This window comes from Sitophilus oryzae, unplaced genomic scaffold (genome assembly GCF_002938485.1).
Source record: "Sitophilus oryzae breed Bouriz unplaced genomic scaffold, Soryzae_2.0 scaffold_1902_pilon_pilon, whole genome shotgun sequence".
Taxonomy (NCBI): Eukaryota; Metazoa; Arthropoda; class Insecta; order Coleoptera; family Curculionidae; genus Sitophilus; species Sitophilus oryzae.
The window spans coordinates 539,852-561,336 of NW_022146616.1; the positions used below are offsets into that span (position 1 = coordinate 539,852).

At 31.0% G+C, this 21,485-nt stretch overlaps 1 protein-coding gene across 1 annotated transcript in view; it reads left to right on the forward strand.

Moving 5' to 3' along the window:
* LOC115883443 (ubiquitin carboxyl-terminal hydrolase 22) overlaps positions 1-20,971 on the forward strand; it is a 48,958-nt gene extending 27,987 nt beyond the window's left edge. The window contains exon 8 of the mRNA XM_030901806.1: positions 20,830-20,971. Within this exon, the coding sequence (XP_030757666.1) occupies positions 20,830-20,872 (43 nt within the window). The 3' untranslated portion in view covers positions 20,873-20,971. The remainder of the gene's footprint in view (positions 1-20,829) is intronic.
* The last annotated feature ends 514 nt before the right edge of the window (positions 20,972-21,485 follow it).

Here is a 21,485-nt window from a genome sequence, read left to right on the forward strand (position 1 = left end):
AACATCTATTTTCGAAAAACCGTACTTTCTTATAAGAATAGATCTAATCTAGGTATCTACTTGGGTTTGACAAACCATGAACTACCTTTTGTGAAAATTTTATTGGGGTGTACCAAAGATGGAATTTTGCGGCCTTACTTTTTTTGTTGCCGTTACAATTTTATACGGCTTTTGTTTTAAATTTTGGTTGCTATAATGCAAATGGGCATCTTTTGACATACATATAATTAATGTTCTTATTACATGAATTTTATGACTTTCTTACATTTTATTGTATTGAAATTCTTTGCACATGCACTTTTTATTATTTATAAACTGAATAACTGAATAAATATGAATTTTCCTTTGCAAGCCAGAGAAAAAAAACTAAATATTTTTTAAAACTAAGAACCATTTACTAAACAATCACCATTTTATTTTATTTATGATTTTGTAAAATTATCGCTAGACTTTTCTGATGACTGTGTATTATAATATCAAATAATTTTGTTTAGATATACACATACCGTATGATCGAATAAAAACGGCGTTCAGTTGGCTTGGAAATGACGATCGATGGCATTTCCTATATAAATTTACATATAAAATGACAGCGATCTTCATTTCATAGCCATCGCTGACGCCGTTTTTATTCGATCATACGGTATAATATACATCTTGTATTTTCAGTTCTGATTTACTGTGTTTGAAACATCCCTAAAATGAAAGTTAAGGTAAATAAATGTTGAATTTTCTTACTTCTTATTCCCTTATTATTGAACAATTGTGAACTAATAAAAATTATAAGGCACATTTTAAATTTTATTCACTGTTTTTTATTGTAGTTGTAAAATTCATATATATATATAATAATAAAGTTTTTATCAAAAATATGTGAACTCTACAAATATTGGTTTTTGGTAAAATATTGTGTTACTAGGTTAAAATAACTATTTTATTTTGTTGTTCCTAATAGAGGGAATCTCATTCGCCGGAGACGAACAAGGTTTGGAACAAGATATTGAAACTGCATTTACTAATACACCTAAAATTTGATATTTTATTTAATAAAATAAAGTAAAAAACGCTTATTAATTTTTTAATCGTTATTCTTGTGCGAAAAGCCATCTTATAATAAAAAATTATGCCGGTTTTTATTTTATTTCGCTATCCTCCCTCAACTTATTTTTTTTACAATTCGACAAATATGTAAGATGTAAGTTTTATTATTATTTTATGTTAATTTATTAAACAATTATTTTAATTTCCTTAAAATACTGTCGGTCGATCGGCACGCCACTGGAAATTGACCTCAAACGTCTAATCTTTGTACACAACTACATTGTTGCCATCGAGCAGATACCCCTATTTCCTTCTCTATCCATTCTCTCTTGCACTCGTTGATTTTCGCAAACCAATGTGTGATGAAGCTTTAGAGCGTTTTATGAATGGATCATTGTATCTCCCGAGTTTAAATATCTTTGGGTTTATATCTTTGAATAAGAAGCCTAAGGAAGGAGCATAATGCTATCCATGTATCATGCATGGTGGGCGGAAAAAGCACCATAAAAGCACTCTAGGGTGGGGATCCTTGACAGTTCTGCTTGACGATTCATTTGACACATTTGAATTTGATTTGAAATTTTGTGGATTTGTCAGTCTTTACGGAGCTTATTTTATGTTATTTATTATTTATTCTACTACTGATAGTTGTATAAAGGTAGTAAATCTAGATGGAAATTGTGGCAGAACTTAAATTAATAGTGACATTATCGCGATTTATCGAAAAAAACTCTAAAATAGTTGGTTGTGTAGCGTGCGGTAGATCTCGGCAAAAATTGAGTGAAATAATGGAACAACTTTTCGCTAGTAAGTGACTATATAATATGCATACGTGTAGTAAACCGATCATTTATGAAATTCACTTAAATTAACTAAATTATATATTTTCTTGCATTTTAGCTTTTATTCACTACTTGTCAAAGATCAGATGTCAAAGATTTTGATACGTTAATTTGACTTACCTGCTTCAGTAGCGTATCGGATGTTTGTGTTAATAAATACTTATTATAACTTATCTATTTTTATTAGAATTATATATTTTTATAACAATTTTAATAACTACCAACATTTATTCACAACGTAAAATAAAATAACAAATTATTGAGTCTACCCCACGTCTACCCTACATCATAGTTTTACATTTTTTAAATAAAGTTAGAACGGCACTGATAAACCGGAATTTAAGTCGGCCATATTTGAGGCCCATCGCGGTGTACCTAAGATTTTTGATATGCCCCTTCCTTTGTCTTCTTATTCAAAGGTTTATATATAAATCCGCCATGCGTCATCTCTTGTTTTTTTTAACCAGTTTTATTGGTTTATTTCAAAAATGACAGATCATATTTCAATATTATTGAAGTGACGGAACGATGAACGAATCTCGGACGCAGATGCCTATAAACCCGCCTTTAGATTTTTGAGGCTTGTCAAAGTCTTGTCAAATTATAGGTTATAATTTTGTGTCAAATACACTGCGTTTTGGGTAATGATGTATTTTGGTTCGTGTTATTACACGTGTTTTGTGTCTTTTGAAGTTAAGTGAAGGAAAAATCGGGGGGAAATTAACTGTAGACCCAGAACACAGTTTATAGTTAATATTCGGTACCCAGGCAGAGAGTTTTATACGCCGCGGAAACCGCATACCAAAATCTCTGCTTCACGGTGAGCTTGTAGACGGTAAGAGGATGCCGGGTGGACAACTGAAAAGGTACAAGGACATTTTCCACGAAAACTTAAAGGGGATTAACATGCAGAATGAGTGGGAAAAAGCAGCTCACAATAGAACTCAATGGAGAAGAATTGTAAACTCAGTTAACAGCGACAACCAAAAGGTAAAGAGGCAACAAAGCAATGAGATTTTTGAATGTCCGGAGTGCGGTAGGCAGATAACATCACGTCTCGGACTTTTCAGTCACAGAAAAGCTCATGACAGAAAACGCCTTGTGGGACCATCTTCTGATGCGTGTCGAATACTCGTCAGCGAGTAATGGCAGTATGTATGTATATGTATGTATGTTATACGCCAATAAAATTACCATTAATAAATTTTGTATACTATCTCGTCGTAGATAAGTGCATCTCGTATATGGTACAAGGATGGTACTAAACATCATCTAAACATATATAGTCTGTCCAACGAGAAGATCCTTGACAGTGATAGATATGTCTGTCATTTTAATTACAAAGTGGTTTATTTTATTTTACAAAGAAATAAGTTGGTACAACTGGAACGCATAGCAGGAATTTAATATATGTATTTAAAATTTGACTGACAAGTAACTTCAAAATATTGTGAAAAAAACTGTATAAAACTGAAAAAATGTAATCGAGTTATTTCATTTAATAAAAAACGGTATGTGTTAATACAAAACAAACAAAAACTATTTCTTATTTTCAAGCTTTATGAAACTTCCCGCATTTATGATTATATTTATCAATATAACTTATGTACAAATACAAATTTGTAATATTCCGCAGGAATAAATAAAACAACATAAATAAAACAAACTATTTTATTAATAATAACACTTACCAAATTTTATACCTCACAGGTTGATTAATTAACTTTAATCTTAATTTTTTTAAACCAGTACCTTTTGACATTATTTTTCTGCAGTACTAAAATCCATTATTTACCTATCGTGTGATGTCGATATTTTACAGCTACTCCAGTTTTTAGTATGGTTCTTCTACCATATTCGAGATGCACTTATCTACGACGAGATGGTATACGAACTTTATTGGTGTATCTGTATAAGACTTTCTGCCTGGGCAGCGACTATTAACCATAAACTGTGCTCTGGGTTCTACAGTTAATTTTCACTCGATTTTTCCTCCACTTGACTTCAAAAGACACAAAACACACGTAATAACACGAATCAAAATGCATCATCTTCCAAAACGCAGGGTATTTGTCAAAAGTTGTCACAAAATTATAACCTATAATTTGGCAAGGCTTTGACAAAGTCAAAAATCTAAAGGCGAGTTCATACGCATCGGCGTCCGTTTGTCGTTCATCGTTCCGTCAAACCAATAAAATTGAAATACGATCTGTCATTTTTGAAATAAACCAATAAAACTGGTTAAAAACAACAAGTGACGACGCATGACGAATTTATATTTAAACCCATCCATAGTTAACTTAAAAATTATTAGAAACTTTTTTAGTATAATAAATAGATTGGTATGGGACGTCATCTGCTTTTCTTCTGTCATCGTCTGTCGAAATCTTACCTGAGAAAAAAAAGAGAGTATACTAAAAACTGGAGTGGCTGTAAAATAACATCACACGATATAGTTCAGTCATTGGGGATTTTTGCTTGGAAAAAAGTCCGGAAGTTTTGCAACGTTTGGTTTATAGGTTTTGGGGTCCCTAACTAAAATCCATAAAATGCACATTTCCAGACTTGCCGCCGGCGCCGTCATCTTACCAAGATGGCGCCCAAAATCGGTACTTTGTGAATATCTCGAAAACTATGCGTTTTTCGCGAAAATTTGAGGAGAGCAAAATTAAAGAGAATAATATTATTAAAAATTTTCGCTAAAGTCAACCGTTTAGGCCTGGAAATTTTACAATTTTGCGTAAAATATGATATACTCGTATTATGTATAGGTAGTCGATTTTCCGAAATCAAATGTCGATTAGGGTTCGCTAAAACTACTTTTAGTTTAGTTTCTTCAATTTTGTCATGAAACAGTGGCGTATCATTAATTCGCTCATTAATTTATGAATAATTAATTATAATTATTGAAAATGTGTACTTGTTTCCACACCACCCAAGAGGTAAAGTACATGGGGCGTTTATTTTAACGTGGTTTCTCTAGAGGCCTACTCCACTAGGTAAATTAAAAACTTTAGCTTATCTGCACAAGCCCGACGGATCCACTCATTGATGTCAAAGTCGATCGTGTCTGCTGTGCTGGGCTCATCAGGGTGGTCTCTCAATACGTCCAACTCTTCATCTTCAGCCGCCAGAGGGATATCTACAGGCAAGTCCAACTCGTCTTCATCGGATTCGTGGAGTGACACTTCAGTGACGTTGTCACAGGATTTCCCATTGCAGTATGCACAAATCATTGAACATTGTAATCCTGCTTTTCCGCATCCGCAGGCTTTACCACAGTTGTTGGTTTTGCATTTACAGGATAAAAATAATAGGGATTTTGGAGCTGGATCTTTCAACGTTGTGACTGGAGTAATGCCTGTTTTTGTTTTCTTCGAACCTCATTCTTCGGCATCTTTGGTACAACCAGACCAATGCTGAACCTGGTGGTAAGTTCGCAATGAATGCTGTCCAGCACGACAATTAATAAAATTATTCATAAATTATTAATGAGCGAATTAATGATACGCCACTGTTTCATGACAAAATTGAAGGAAACTAAACTAAAACTAGTTTTAGTGAACACTAATCGACATTTGACTTTGGAAAATCGACTATATGTATATCACACTTTACGCAAAATTGTAAAATTTCCAGTGATTTCCAGACTTTAATTTTGCTTTCCTCAAATTTTTGCGAAAAACACATAGTTTTCGAGATTTTTACAAAATACCGATTTTGGGCGCCATCTTGGCAAGATGACGGCGCCGGCGTCAGGGTCGTCCGAGCTATATTCCGGAAAGTTCGACAGTATATTCTGCAGATAAAAATAAGTAAAAACGTTCGTATAGATGTATGTCCAAAAATGCTTAGTTTCGGGGATACAGGGTGTAGAAGTTTCATTTTTATTTCGATTTTTTTCCAAATAATTTCTGCAGTAACGTCAATATTTGGATTAAAATTGGTGTCTGGGAGTTTTTTGACATGAGAAATTTGATTTTGATGTCAATATAACTCCTACTAGTAGAGGGCGCCACCTACATATTTTTTAACTGGTTTGAAGAGTAATAACTTTTCGTCCGTACCTGTATAAAACTGCTGAGTAAAAAAATATACATTTATGACGCTTTTTACGTAAAAAAGGTCTCTTGGTAAAAATCGCTACGAGTAATGGTTTTCGAGATATTTGGAATCGAAATTTTCAATGCTTGTCATCACTGACATAAATAATTGAACATGTTGACTAAAGCCCCGTACTCACACTTCGCTCCTTCCTCGCCTTACTTCCTCGCGTTCCTTCGTCCCTTCGCTTCCTTCCTTCGTCCATTCGATGCTTGGAAATTAGTCAGCTATGCAACAACACACCACAAAATATTTTTAATAAAGCAGCTACATGTTTAATACGAAATATCTAGTAACCCCTAACCTAATTTTTAAAAAATCCGAAAGGCGCATATTTTTTATTTTATAAAACTGCAATTCTTTGTCGTGTCAAAAATAAAAATTGAATTTTAACAATATATTTTTTTTAATAAATCCGAATATTTCAGTATCATGTACAAGGTATATCAGTATGAATGTACAAGGCGAGTCAACAATAGAGTAAAGTTTATTATGTAATTTATATCGAAACCATGAAATATGACATACTAATTAAACGTTAATGATGCCAATCCCCATTTCTTCAGATATTTTTGTAAAGGCATCATGCACATTATTTCTATTTTTTTATTTTTGCCGCTACGATTACATAAATATTGACGTGCATTTTTTCACAAATATGAAGACAATATTGTTTTTTTCTTCCATTTTTTAGACTATTGTGTGTGAATTATTTTTATATCGACTGGCGATTGCTAGATGTACAGGATGTCCCATTGGTGTGTGTCTTATGGGGTTTCTGGTTTATGAGTAGAGATATAAAGATGCTGTTTTCACATCATTGTTCTACTTATTATGAAACTAAATATGCTACATAAGAAATAAGTAACTATTAACTAAGAAGGCTAGATAAATATGTATTTATCCTAGCCTTCTTAGTTCAAAAGTTATTTCTATTTCTTTTCTTTTACTTTTTTATTTTTTAATTAGTAGAAATTTTTGCATTTTTCGATAACCTTTGTATCTCGATTATCTTATAACTTATCGAAAAGGTGAAAAGGGTCAGTGATGGGCGGTGGGTAAGTACCCAATTTGTAGATAAATAAAATCTGGGTATATATGTGTATACCTGTAGATTTAGATGAACATCTTAATTTTAATAAAAGGAGTTTCCGACGACCGTATAGTAAATACCCGGTATAATACCGGGAATAGCCACTATAGCCAATAACCACTATATAATATCTACAATATATACAGGGTGTCCCAGAAATAAGTGCAGATATTTTAACTGGTAGTATAGTTCAACCCCAGAAACACGCCTATGAGGTTTTTTTTGCGAAAAAAAAATGTTGAAAATTTGATATTTTTCTTGACATTTTCCGGAAAATGTTGAAAAACTTTTGAGTGCCACTGTTCACTCCCCGGGAAATTCGTTTAGCGGGCATAGAGAGTGTCGGAGAGAATGCAACGTTGCCATCTCCTACCATACCCACATTCTGCATGTTTATCTATAAATTCAATTATTTTAAGTTGCTACAGAAAAAAATACGAAAATTAATTTTATTCATATTAGTGTAGATTGCTCTACTAATTCTAGTGAAACGCGCAATATTTTAAATACTTTTTACAGTGGAGTAAACTGAAAAAAATAAATCTTAACAATTATAGCTTCTTTTTTCGCCATATTAGAAAATATTTTCAATCGTTTCAATAAACAAGTATAACCTTTAATGTTTAGTTAGAGCTTACCCTTTTAATGAAAGTGTTTTTATCCAGCACACATATACGCAAACACATACACACCAAATATCTATTAAACTGAAAATCACAAACCTATCACATGCTTATCACTTTTAAAATATTATTTAAATTTTTTCACATGATAATAATCAAACACTAAACTCATAAATACAATAAAAAATGTTAAAAAAAACTTGCTTTAATAACTACTTATATCCGGCTGCTGATGGTAGACAGTCCGGGGTTTTCTTCGACATTTCTTCAAAACCGACGCAACCCCGATTTCGAAAACACTGAAGGAATTACAAATTACAATTTTTTATTTGGGAATTTTTTGACTTAGCGTCCTCTACTGGACTGATGTATTACTATTATGGGTCAACGTTTTGGTGGTTGTATAAAGATAGATAAATCAATTTTCTAAATGTTTAATGTATGGAGTAGGGATATCCCAAAAATAAAATAAAAGTACAAGAAAGGGTATACCCAAGAAAGAATTAAGGTAAAATCAAAGAGTATTCTACGTTATCTAAAATATAAAAATATGGGAAGCCCCGACAAAAATCTGACACCTGATATCAAAGTGATAAACAAACATCGGCGCATGCGGCAGCGAGCACTTACACTTAATTTTTCAGTTCATTGCTAGATGGCCTTTTACTAGGGATGCACTGCAAACAAATATTCCAGCAAAACTAAAGTGTTTTTTCTTATTCTAAATTCTAACAAATAAATAAACCTGTAAAACTGTATAAATAAAATCGGTCTTCGATTTAAAAAAAAAGATCGATTATACCAAAAAATCGTTTGATAAAAATCACGTCGATTTGATAATAATCGATTCGAATCGTACATCCCTAGTATGGTGTGTAGTTTAAGGTTATGTTTAAGGTTAATCGTGGGTTATTAAACTCGCACAAAAACAAAACAGAAAACAACAAAAAACAATGCAAACAATGCCAAATAAACCTGTAAAAAAGTACTTTTATTATTCAAAATGAAATATCATATAATTCAGTTGGTATACGAATATTTTTTGATTTATTTATAATGTTTGGTGTCAAAAATATGTGAGAAATGAGGTAAACAGTTTAAATGTCTTAATAAATTCGTTTTTAATTTATTAACCTTTCAGGTATCTACCTAATGGTAGGAAGAAATTAATTATGTAATGGTAGGAAAAATAATTTCACTTTAATTATGTATTAGAAAATCAGTAATCTTAAATTAGGAGCATCAATGGAGAAGAAGGCAATTGTAATCACAATACAATAACAGATCTACAAATACCAAGCAATACATTAAATCAAAAATCTCAGTAACACTGTTGTAATAATGTACTCCCTGTGGTCTTATTAAGTATAAAGTTTTGTTTTACATGAAAATAATTATCCCATTTAATTATTCATTAAATTTTAGTGTCAGCTTATTGATAGCTCGATTACCAGTCAAATAGTTTCGATGTTTTCTATACTATGAAGAAAATTTGATCTGATTAGATTAATTCAGATGTAAATTTATGTTATACGGTAAGATATTTTTAAACAAACCAAGAAAGTTCTCTTCAGACAAGTTCTGGTCTGAAATTGCAAATATTAATGAAAAAGTTATACATGTAGTTTTCTATTCATAAATGATATTATTGATTTTATTCTAGGTGAATGTATCGAGTCATATTATATTCTGCAGAATATATTGAGAAAAATGGTAAACTAACTAAAAGTGCTAACAAAATTTCTTAGGAAGTTATCGATATACCTAATTATTAGAAGCTGTAACAAATGTTCAAAGAGTCAGAGTATACTTTATTAGAAGTGTGTTAGATAGAATTATACACTTTAAAGAAAATATCTTTTATTATTGCAGGTAATGCATATTGTGTAATGCATATAATATGTGAAATCTATTATTACATACAAAGATTGAAAATTATTTAAACAGCTACCTGTATGTTGTCTCACAATCTCATTTAGTGAATGGGTTATTAAAAATTGAACATATTTACACACAGAATATTGTGGATATGGATATCTGGAAAGCATGTTATAACCATTTTTATTTTTAGGATTTATGAAATGATTACATAAATATACTAACAACAAATTGCAATGCATCTGTATATTAGAGACAAAGATGAAAGAGAGTAACAAGAATATATGTATTCAAAAGAAAAATATCAAGACCATTTGTAGTAATTAAAATTAAAGAATAAAATACATAAAATGTACCATATGATCGAAAAAAAAACGGCGTCCAGTTGGCTGGGAAATGACGATCAATGACATTTCCTATATAAATTTACATATAAAATGACAGCGACCTTCATTTCATAGCCATCGTTGACGCCGTTTTTTCTCGATCATACGGTAGTTTATGTGTGAACAAATTCTCATTTCATATAAAAATTGGAGCTCTATCTAGAGTATATTTGAATATAAATGTTTTTATGTATTGGAAGGGGGACTGTAGTTTTCAAATATAATAAAGAAAATAGACTAAAAAAACATGTGTGTAAGTTCTTTTTTAAACTATTCTGTAGTTACGTAAATGTGTTTCAAATAGGTTGCTTTTCACAATAAAGTCAATACACAGTAATTATGCTTTACTTTTTCAAAACACACTCTTGTTTTTTATTATCAGAGAGTTATTAATATTAGAAAATTTAGTTACATGAATATAATAGGAGTAAATATTATGTTTCAAGTTTCAAATAATTAGAATATGATATGAGTCATAAATAGTCTTAAATATGATTGCTAATAAAATACCTAGTTTATACACATTTAGATATATCTCTTTAAATATAAATTGGTAATGGTGTGGATCCGGTGGCTGACCTTGAAACGAGTTTTTGCTGCATATAGTCACAGACACTACGCATGCGCACATCTTCGATGTTGCCAGATTGCAAGTTATTTTGGAATTATTTTCAGTAGAAAACAAATATGTGCTTTTCAGTGTTTTTTTGTCAATATAATATACCGTATGATCGAAAAAACGGAGTCCAGTTGGCTGGGAAATGACGATTAAGGACATTTCCCATATAAAATGACAGCGATCTTCATTTCATAGTCATCACTGACGCTATTTTTTTTCAATCATATTACGCGGTATATTATTTATGTTATTATTTTAATATTTCGCACAACACGTGAACGCTTTTTATGTATTTTCATAGTCAATAAAATTAAATAGAAATAAAACTCTAGATTCCTATAATTAATCTAATTGCTCTAGATTATTATGCTACGTTTAAAAAGGGCTTTATTAAAAATTCGGGAAATTAAAAGGGATGTGTCCAAGTTTTTTCTTTTTTTTTTAATTTTTAAATGCTGTAGCTCCATGTCATGTTCATAATAGTTTTTTTTAACATTCCATCAAAACTACGGAGGCCTTAATTTAAAAGGCCTTTTAGCCTCCGTAATTAAAATGGTAGAATCAGCTTCAGCAACATTAACAGTTACCTTGTTTAATCTATATATTGCATTAATTTTTCTGCTACCTTAAGATTTCTCTATTCTTACACCTAATTTATGTGATTTTCTTAGCATATGTGATATATGATTTATAAACCATTTTTTTCCTAATGGAAGGATGGAATAGGATATGCAAAATTAAGATATTTTAACATTTATTTTCCAGACAAAGCATAATATAGTATTAAGATTAAGACATAACAAATATAAGAAAGATCTTAATATAAATCACAAACTGTCTTAGTTTGGTCTTGTATAAACACAGGTATAAAACTAATAAGATCAAAACTCAACCTTCACCATATTGTCAAGATTTGGCATTATAGGAAACAAGAAATTACAGTAAATTAAGAAAAGAATATCAAAGTATACGATATTAAATACTGTAAAGTATTCTACGACACAAACCATCTCCCTTCTAAAGAGAAAAAGATAAAACATAAAGCTTATTTTAGACTTATCACCACAACTCTTCGATAAAATATGTGTCTAAAATTGCTATTAATCCACTTAACTTGATATTTTTAAGAAATTATGATACCAACATTATAATCAAAGTATATTATATTAGTAACATTATAGGTAAAATGTTACCTCTATCTCCCATTGACGTGTATTGTTCTATAAGACTCGTCATGGTAGTACTTCAATACATCAGTATATATAATCAAAACTATTGTTGCCTGTAAATAACTAGAAATAAAATAATTCTAATAAGTTTAAAACCATTAAGAAAAAATCAGTAAATGATAATTTTTAATTCTAATGTAAATTTATAAATAAATGTTTTATTATTATTACAATTTTTTATATTCAATTTTATATATCATTCCTTAATTTTGGATATCAAGATAAATCTGAAATTATAAAATTAATTATAGAATTTGTATTATTATTGATCAACACTCAAAAAAAAATTTTCAACTGCAAATAATTCGCAAATAAACTGCAATTTGGCAACCTCGACGATATGCGCTTGCGTAGTATCGATGATCAAAAGCAGCAAATATGGGCTTCAAGGTCAGCCACCGGATCCACACCTTTACCTATAAATTAGTATTGCCACCATGCGATTAATGGGAAATACAATATGGTTGTGAAAAAAAAAACGGCGTCAGCGATGGCTATGATATAAAGATCGCTGTCAATTTATGTGTAAAATTTTATGGAGAATGTCACCGACCGTTATTTTCAAGCCATTCTGGACGCCGTTTTTTTCGACCATACGGTATTTCTAGGTATGGAATTATGTCTCTAATATGTAGTTAGGTAATTTTTTCCATTTGCCTATTGTTAATTATAACGTCGTCAAACTATAAAATTTGCTATATTTTTTAGTTAATTTTTTTTAGTAATATCAAAACATGTTTTGAATAGTTTAATTAGTAATAAAGCTACTAACATATTCAGTTATTCTTTTTTCTATAAAGCTTTTTTGATAAAAAAATGAGTATACCTGCTAAGACGTTAAATTGCCTGAGAAATTACGATCGATGCCATTTACCATCCACTTTTACACAATAGAATGCCATCGATCGTAATTTCAAAAGCAGAAAACTTGCCGCCGTTTTTTCCAATGAAATGGGCGGTGGGGAGAAAATTACAGATTCCTGTATTATATTAACGACTAACGACATTATTAATCGAGTGTACACAAAGCATGTACACTATTAGAAATCGATCTAATTTCTAATAGTATCGAGCTTTTAAAATTCGAGAAAGTGATCGGAGATTGTGTTTAAAGTGTTGTGAAATGTTCGTTAGTGCATATTTTTGTGTCGGTAATCGGTATCGGTATAGGCAAATCGCGATGAAGTATACAAATCCGGAGAAGGTGGATATGCTAAGACCATAGGTACTTAGCAGGGGAAAGCGCTGTAGAAGCTCGGAGACTTTATTCCGAAGAGTATCCGAGTAGACAAATCCCTAATGCTCGAACCTTTGTAAGTATGGTTCAGCATTTGAGGGATTCGGGAAAAGCAACGAAGAATTGCTGCAAAACGTTAAAAATTCCATGCTCAGAAGAAGGAGAGCATGTATTGGAAATGGAGGTCGTCATTTTGAACAATTATTATAATAGCATGCAGTCAAGAAGCAAGGGTATACCGGGTGGTGCATCATCGTTGGAAATATAGGATATCCCATGCAAATTTTGAACTGTCGAGATATTGGATCCCCTTGTGCAAATTTGTAATGTATCTTTAAAAACCATTTACGATTTAGCTCTAAAATTAATAGGGGAGCCAATATTTCCACAGTTGAAAATTTGCATAGTGTTGTTAAGAATTGTAGTGAAGTGATGTTATTAAGTGTAGTGTTATGTGCAGTTTTAAGAGTGGTAAAATGGAAAAAAAGAAAGCTCTGCAGTTGTATCTCTCTGCTATAGGGATATCTTTTTTTATTGTTTGGTAAGTTTTTTTTCTTTTAGTTTATTTTGTGTAATGTGAAAAGTAGGGCTACTGGCGATCACCCACTTAAAAAAAGTAACGCACCTCTGCAGAACCTCTTGGATGGTGTGGGATTTTGCAAGTACTTTTTAAGTCTTTCTAGTCGATGTGGCAACAGCGGGCGGCGAACAAGCTGAGATCCGCGAGATCTCTCCCCCGCGCCGGGGGATCCGCGAGATTCCCCGGCGGCTCTCAAAATGTCGCAATTTTTTTTTTTAACTTTCAAAGTTAAATAACTCGGTTATTTTCAATCTATTTTAAAAATGGTAAAGAGAAAATATGTTTCTTTTGGCCAGATCTACCACCCCTTAAAATATCTGCACTCATTTCTGGGACACCCTGTATAAGAAATATTGTAGATATACTCGTATTCCTGATATTACTGGTATTATATCGGGTATTTACTATGCGGTCGTTGGAAATACCTTTTATAAAATTATACTGTTCATCTAAATGTACAGGTATATACCGGATACCCTGATTTTTTGTTTTGTTCTACCCATTGTGTACTTACCCACTGCCCGTGTCTCGTTTTCAGGTAGAATGGCAGTGACGAAAGTGGTTCTTCGTTGGGTGCTATCTATTTCGAAAAATGACTCAAACTTATGTTCTTTTTTTTAAACAGGTCACTCTATATATTATTTTTTATTTTATTTGCCTTGTTATGAGCTTTCGAAAATTATAATATACTCTATATTTATTTATTTAGGTACTGCTAAACTGCGAAACGGCTCTTATTTTATTTAACTTAATTTTACCAGATAATTTTGCTTTGCATCGTGATATTTTGATAAACTACACGGAAACTGAACTTGTGCTGCTTTTAAATAACATGCCAATAACCAACATTTTACGTCGAATAAATAGTTGATTGTTTTGATTACCTAATTTAAACCGGTCGACTATGTAATAAAATTAAATCATGCATTTTTACCCCGTTTATGAAAATAAGTATTTTAGAAAGATCGTAACAAGGAAAATAAAATAATATACAAAATATCGTATTTAAAAAACATATAAGTTTTAGTCAATTTAAGAAAAGACAGATTCCAAAGAAGAAATAGTTATGTCACTGCATTCTACGTGAAAAACTGTACGGGAGACCGTTTTCGTTTCACCTTTTCGATAATTTATGATACAAAGGGGATCAAAAAATGCAATAATTTCAGATTCGCCCTGTATTTTAGGAAGTAAGAGAGCTAGGACATATCTGTATGTAGCATCTTTAGTTTCATAAAAAAGTAACAGCTTAATGTGAAAACCGCATCTTTGTATTTCGACTCATAAACGAGAAACCCTGCAAAACACACGAAAAGGGGACACACTGTACAGACGTACTGCCCAATCAAGAAATCAACTACGAATGAAATCCAAGATCGATTTATATATTTTATATATTTTAATATTTTTGTGTTCGTGATGAATTTCGCTGCTACTTCCTTCAAAAACCGACAGTACGTGGAAGGAGCGTTTCGAGGAGGTAAACGGACGAAGTAGCGTTTTGACGAAGGAGGAAGGAACACACAGTCGCATAAAATCGACATTTTCCCATAGTAAATATATCATTTTTGGACGAAGGGACGCGAGGAAGGAACGAAGTGAAGTAGCGAAGTGTGAGTATGGGGCTTAAATAGTTATTAGACTGAGATCATAAATTTGAAATGTTTCTGTACCAAAAGTTCAACAAAAACTGTTTTATCATCATTTTTTTTTGCAGAAAAAATTATGATTAATTTAATCAATCTACTCAACGTGTTTATTTTTCGTTAATAATGGCATATATTGACTATTTCCATTCTAAATATCTTGAGAACGGTGGCTCGCTTAACGATTTTAAAAGAGATATTTTTTACGTAAAAATCACAGAGATGTATATTTTTTTCCCTCGGTAGTTTATACATGTACGGACAAAAGGGTATTACGCTTCAAAACGAAGTTAAAACACATGTAGGTGGCGCCCTCTACTAGTAGGGTCATATTGACATCAAAATCAAATTTCTCATGTCAAAAACACCAATTTTCATCTAAATATTGACGTTACTTCAGAAATTATTTGGAAAAAATCGAAATAAAAATGAAATTTCTACACTCTGTATCTCCGAAACTAAGCATTTTAGGACATACATTTATACGAACTTTTTTACCTATTTTTATCTGCAGAATATGCTGCAGAAGTTTGCGGAGTACAATTCGGACCACCCTGTATATTAATCTTTATTAAAGACAGAAATATTTTTATAAATATGTAAAATATTGTTCAGAGAAAATGGTATCAAATAGAAGATAGTAGTAGATGAAATAGGCAACCTTATGTAGTATATACATACATACATCTGACGTCAACGCAAAAGCATAAACTGAACAAGCCCGTAATTAAAAAGTATTGATTTCTTGAAAAACTAATAAAGGGCAGCTGTAATTACAAATGCGGGTGTTAATCAAAGTTTCTATTATTGTCGCCCCCCTGCAAATGCACTCTCCCAGTCGATATTTGCTATGTCTCCTGGAAACTGGCTAAATAGCGAAATCGAATAAGGGAGATGACCAGGGGCGTCCAGCGCTGACCCTCGAAAAGTCATTCCTTAGATCTACCGTTCGTTTTGTTGGTTTTAAACCTTTGGCCATCAAAAGTCGTGATTTTTTTCCTTGTCAATACAATAAAGATTACAGTTGAGGGTTGGAACCTTTGGTGTTACACAGCAAAATAAAACACTAAATCACCACAATACACCAAAACACTTTTACTTTTACATTGGACGCGCGTTTCACTAACCATGTTAGCATCATCAGCAGATGATTATAAACTAAAATATATCTACAATTGGAACGTTTATATACTCGCTCAGTGGGCACAGAGTGGGCGTGGCAAGATCTAGCCAACCGAGTCAGAACCCACCGAGCGTAACAGTTAGATTTCCGCCACTAGAATAGTAGGAACAAAGAACTTGAAAGAATTGGACCGTTGTCTCTGTTCATACTATCTTTACATTTATTAATCCTGATGCTTTCATATGCATCTAATTGCCTGTAATTTGAGACTTGTTTAAGTAATTTTAAGTTATTAAGATCTATACAATGTCCTTACATCATTATGTATGAAACAAAATTGTTTTCAATTTAATAACAACTTTTTTGAACAGCGGGAAGGTACAGCAATGGGTAATCCATTGTCTCCATTTTTGGCTAATTTATTCATGAGCAGGTTTGAAGTGGAGGCTAGGAATCAGTTTGAGTATTTTCCAAGAGTATGGTTTAGGTATGTGGATGATATTTTTGCTGTTTTTGACACACATTCAGACACCATAGATAATTTTATTTCTAAGTTAAATAATCGTTTTCCTTCCATTAAATTTACACATGAAATTGAGAACAACGACAGATTACCATTTCTAGATGTATTAGTTATTAGAAATACTAATAATTGCCTGGAATTTTATATCTATAGGAAAAATACCTATAGATATATTCCTAATGAATCATATCATAGTATTGAACATAAAATGGCTAGTTTAAATTTCTTAGTTCATAGATTACTTAGTTTTCCACTTTCCAACGAAAGATATGTAAAGATATGAAATAGAAAGAGATTAGCTGAGTGTAATGGATATTCTCCTTCAGTAGTTGATAAAATAATTAGAAAACATAGGTATAGGTTAATGATTTCTGAAAATTCGACTTTTCAAGTGGAGAAAGATACGTCTAAATATTTTTCAATACCGTTTGAGAGACAGTTATCCCGTAGTATAAAAGGAATTTTTAAGAATGTCAATTATAAACTTGTGTATAGTGCTAATAATAAATTACAACAATTATTAGGTAATCAAAGGATAAAACACCTCTACTGGAAAGGTCGGGTATTTATGAAATTTCTTGTAAAGATTGTAATCAGAAATATGTTGGGCAAACTAGAAGATCAATATTAACTAGATTTAAAGAACATTTAGCTCAGATAAGATATGGTAGACCTGATAAATCTTGCGTTGCCGAACATATTGTTGATAAAGAACATTGTATAGATCTTAATAACTTAAAATTACTTAAACAAGTCTCAAATTACAGGCAATTAGATGCATATGAAAGCATCAGGATTAATAAATGTAAAGATAGTATGAACAGAGACAACGGTCCAATTCCTTCAAGTTCTTTGTTCCTACTACTCTAGTGGCGGAAATCTAACTGTTACGCTCAGTGGGTTCTGACTGGGTTGGCTAGATCTTGCCACGCCCACTCTGTGCCCACTGAGCGAGTATATAAATACTCCAATTGTAGATGTATTTTAGTTTATAATCATCTGCTGATGATGCTAACATGGTTAGCGAAACGCGCGTCCAGTGTAAAAGTAAAAGTGTTTTGGTGTATTGTGGTGATTTAGTGTTTTATTTTGCAATACAATAAAGACAAATTTTGGGCGAAATAAATTTACTTTTTGGAAAAATTCCGTATTTGTTAGATGATTTACTACCCCGATATTCCTGAATTGAGGGAAACGCCGCATGAATCATACTTCCTTGTCATAGTCCACTCTCACAAATATTTAATGATTTCGCCATTAGCAAGACTTTTCTTCCTGTAGTGTTGTCTGCGAATACAGACCGAACGTTGAAATATATGTAGGTTGTGGCGGCGCCGGAAAGTCTGGACATATGCATTTTATGGATTTTAGTTAGGGACCCCAAAACCTATAAACACAGTTTGAAGAATATAAAATATATTTTATATTCTTTAAACTGTGCTATAAACCTGCAAAGTTTCAAAACTTCCGGACTTTTCCAAGCAGACCCCTTTTTTGATCCCCAATGACTGAACTAATAGGTAAATAAGGGATTTTAGTACTGCAGAAAGATAATATCAAAAGGTAAGGTGGTTTAAAAAAATTAAGATTAAAGTTAATTAATCAACTTCTAAGATATACAATTTGGTAAGTGTTATTATTAATAAAATATTTTAATTTATTTATGTTGTTTTATTTATTTCTGTGGAACATTACAAAATTTTATTTGTACATAAGTTATATGTTGATAAATATAATAATAAATGCAGGAACTTTCTTGAAGCTAGAAAGTAAGAAATAGTCCTTTTTTATATTTTTTGGTGTGGTGTTTTGTTCTTGTTTGTTTTGTATTAACACATGCCTTAATTTTTTTTTGAAATAAAATAACTTGATTTGATTTTTTCAGTATTATACAGTTTTTTGTTAACAATATTTTGAATTAATCATTTGTCACTCTAATCCGGTGTTTAACCATAGTAAATATTTGTTATTTTTAATATAAAATTCAATTAAAGTGATTAAAAAGTACTCCTTCAATACAAAAAGAAATGCGAAAACGAAGTTACAATTAAGGAATAAATAATAAATCAAATTCAATACAAATTTCACTGGTTTGAAATGACGCGTAGAAAATTGTGACGTCACCTATCAGCATTTGACTGAATAGTTGACAGAGGGCGCTCCACCCTCTGAAGAATAAAGGTGGGTTCATACAGCCAAATAAAATAAAATAAGAATAAAATAAAATAAGAAATAAGGAATTCTTATTTGTGTGCGTTCATACAGGCAAATAAAATAAAATAAGAAATATATATTTGCTCATGCGCAGTACGATGAGGCTGGATAAAAGTTAACTTTTACGATTGTTTATAGTAATTTTACTATTTATAGTATATTTATTTATTCGTTGCCTACTATATTATACATTTTACTTATGCGAAATTAAAAAATAAATTAAATCCAAACTGAAAATATTTGTAGGTTAGAATTAAGCGTGCGCAAAGCCGTTTTCACATAAAATAAAACAAGAAGTTAAAAGATAAAGACTTTTTATTTTATTTGTTATTTTATTTGGCTGTATGAACGCATGTACGGTATCCCATATAACCAACTTTCTTATTTTATTTTATTTTATTCTTATTTTATTTTATTTGGCTGTATGAACCCACCATAATATTATGGCGTGTCTAGTTCTCTGCTACCGTATTTACGCCATATATCTTAAAATCACGTTAGATTTTTCTTTTTTTATTAAAATCGTTAAAAAATACGTTTTTATGTGGGATTATTCTTTATTACCCCAATATTAAATTTACTTTTATATTTTTCACTACTAGAAATTAAAACTTAAATTTTTATAATTAACAGGTTACTGCCATTTTTATCGAAGCATTAAACACTACCAAAGTTGTTCGGATGTTCGAGGCGTTCGAGATAGATTTGTATTTTGTTGATTTTGCGTTTGGCGTTAAATACTTTGAGCTTTTAATTTTGTTTTCTTGTACCCTCTTTATTATTTTTGTAATGAAGGGTATTAAAGTTTGTTTTGTGAAGGGCTATCTTATTGGCTTAATAACTCTGAAGGGTCTTCAGAAAAAGTTTTTATAACTGTTCCTTTGGATGAAAGCCGTCGAAGAGCCTGGTTTGAAGCGGCAAGACAACAATATGTCAGCAAAAGTACGAGATTTTGCTGTGAAGATCATTTTAACGTAAGTTCGTTAAGTTTTATTTTACAATTAATTTTATATCTACTTTAAAATACATTTAGAAAAATGGTTTTTATTTACCTTTGTACCTGGTGGCAAACCGTGACACTTTTGATAGGTGACGTCAGAGATTGCAAAAGTGTAAATTTGAAATTCTTAATATCGATTAATTTTTTTAAAAAAATGGGATGAAATTGAAGTAAAATAAAAAAATACGGGTGTCATAAAATTGTATGAAGATTGATTATTTGCAATAAAAAAACTATGGTTAAACTCCGGATTTTAAAAATATATTAATTTCCTACTATGCGTTCCAATTGTACCAACTTATTTTTTCATAAAATAAAATTAACTACTTTGAAATTAAAATGACAGACGCATCTATTACTGTCAAGGATTTTGTCGTTGGACAGACTATAATTAGCTTGTAAAACAATAATCTTTTCATTTCTAACCACAATTTCGTTGATGATAATCAAAAACCAAAATTACATTATTCGCTAATTTTGTATAATTAGTGGAAAAGTTAAAAGTTTGTTAGCTTTTTCTACTAATTGAAAATTACTACTACTAATTTTGACGTTCTGAATGATTACATTGAAATTAGATGAACAAAAACTTCTACGTTAACTGAATCTACTAATTTCGGTGGTTCCGAATGAAGCTTTATAGTATATTATAATAGATTAAATAGGTATTAATATGTTATTATTCTTTCAGGTATATCCTCTTCTACCACAAACACGTCCTTGGATACAAATAATGTTAGTTTATTGTTTACAAGATACTTATTTAATTTTTACATTTACCTACATTTATTAATAGTACTTTTTACGAAAAAAAAATTTCTTCAATATTAGAACCTTATGTGTTTTATTCCTTATAAATATATTCATATTTATTTAAATCTCCTTAATACTTATGATTTGCTCTATGAGGTTACCCTATATTAATCAGATATGTGTTTAAAAGTGCCCAAATCGTCATTCTAATCATATCTCATCAGGTAAAAAATGGTATAATACAATTTGATAGACAATTTAATTGTGCATCTGATTCTCCTAAAATATACAGGGCATTCCATTTAAATTAAAGAAGTTATTGCCGTTTGAAGCTAATAAATATTTAAAATAAATTTTTAGACACTCTGTATAAGGTAGTATTATTTTTATTATTGCAACACAATAACTGATCAATAAATAAACTTCATTAAATATTTAGTATTAAAAACATTGATACCCTTGGAGAAATGAAGCTTTAAAATTTTTACTGCAATTTCACAAAATTGAAAATATTTCAAAAACGGTAAGGTTTAAGTATAACAAACCTTAATCAAATTTACCTTTATTTTAATCGTAGAAACTAAAAATGTAATA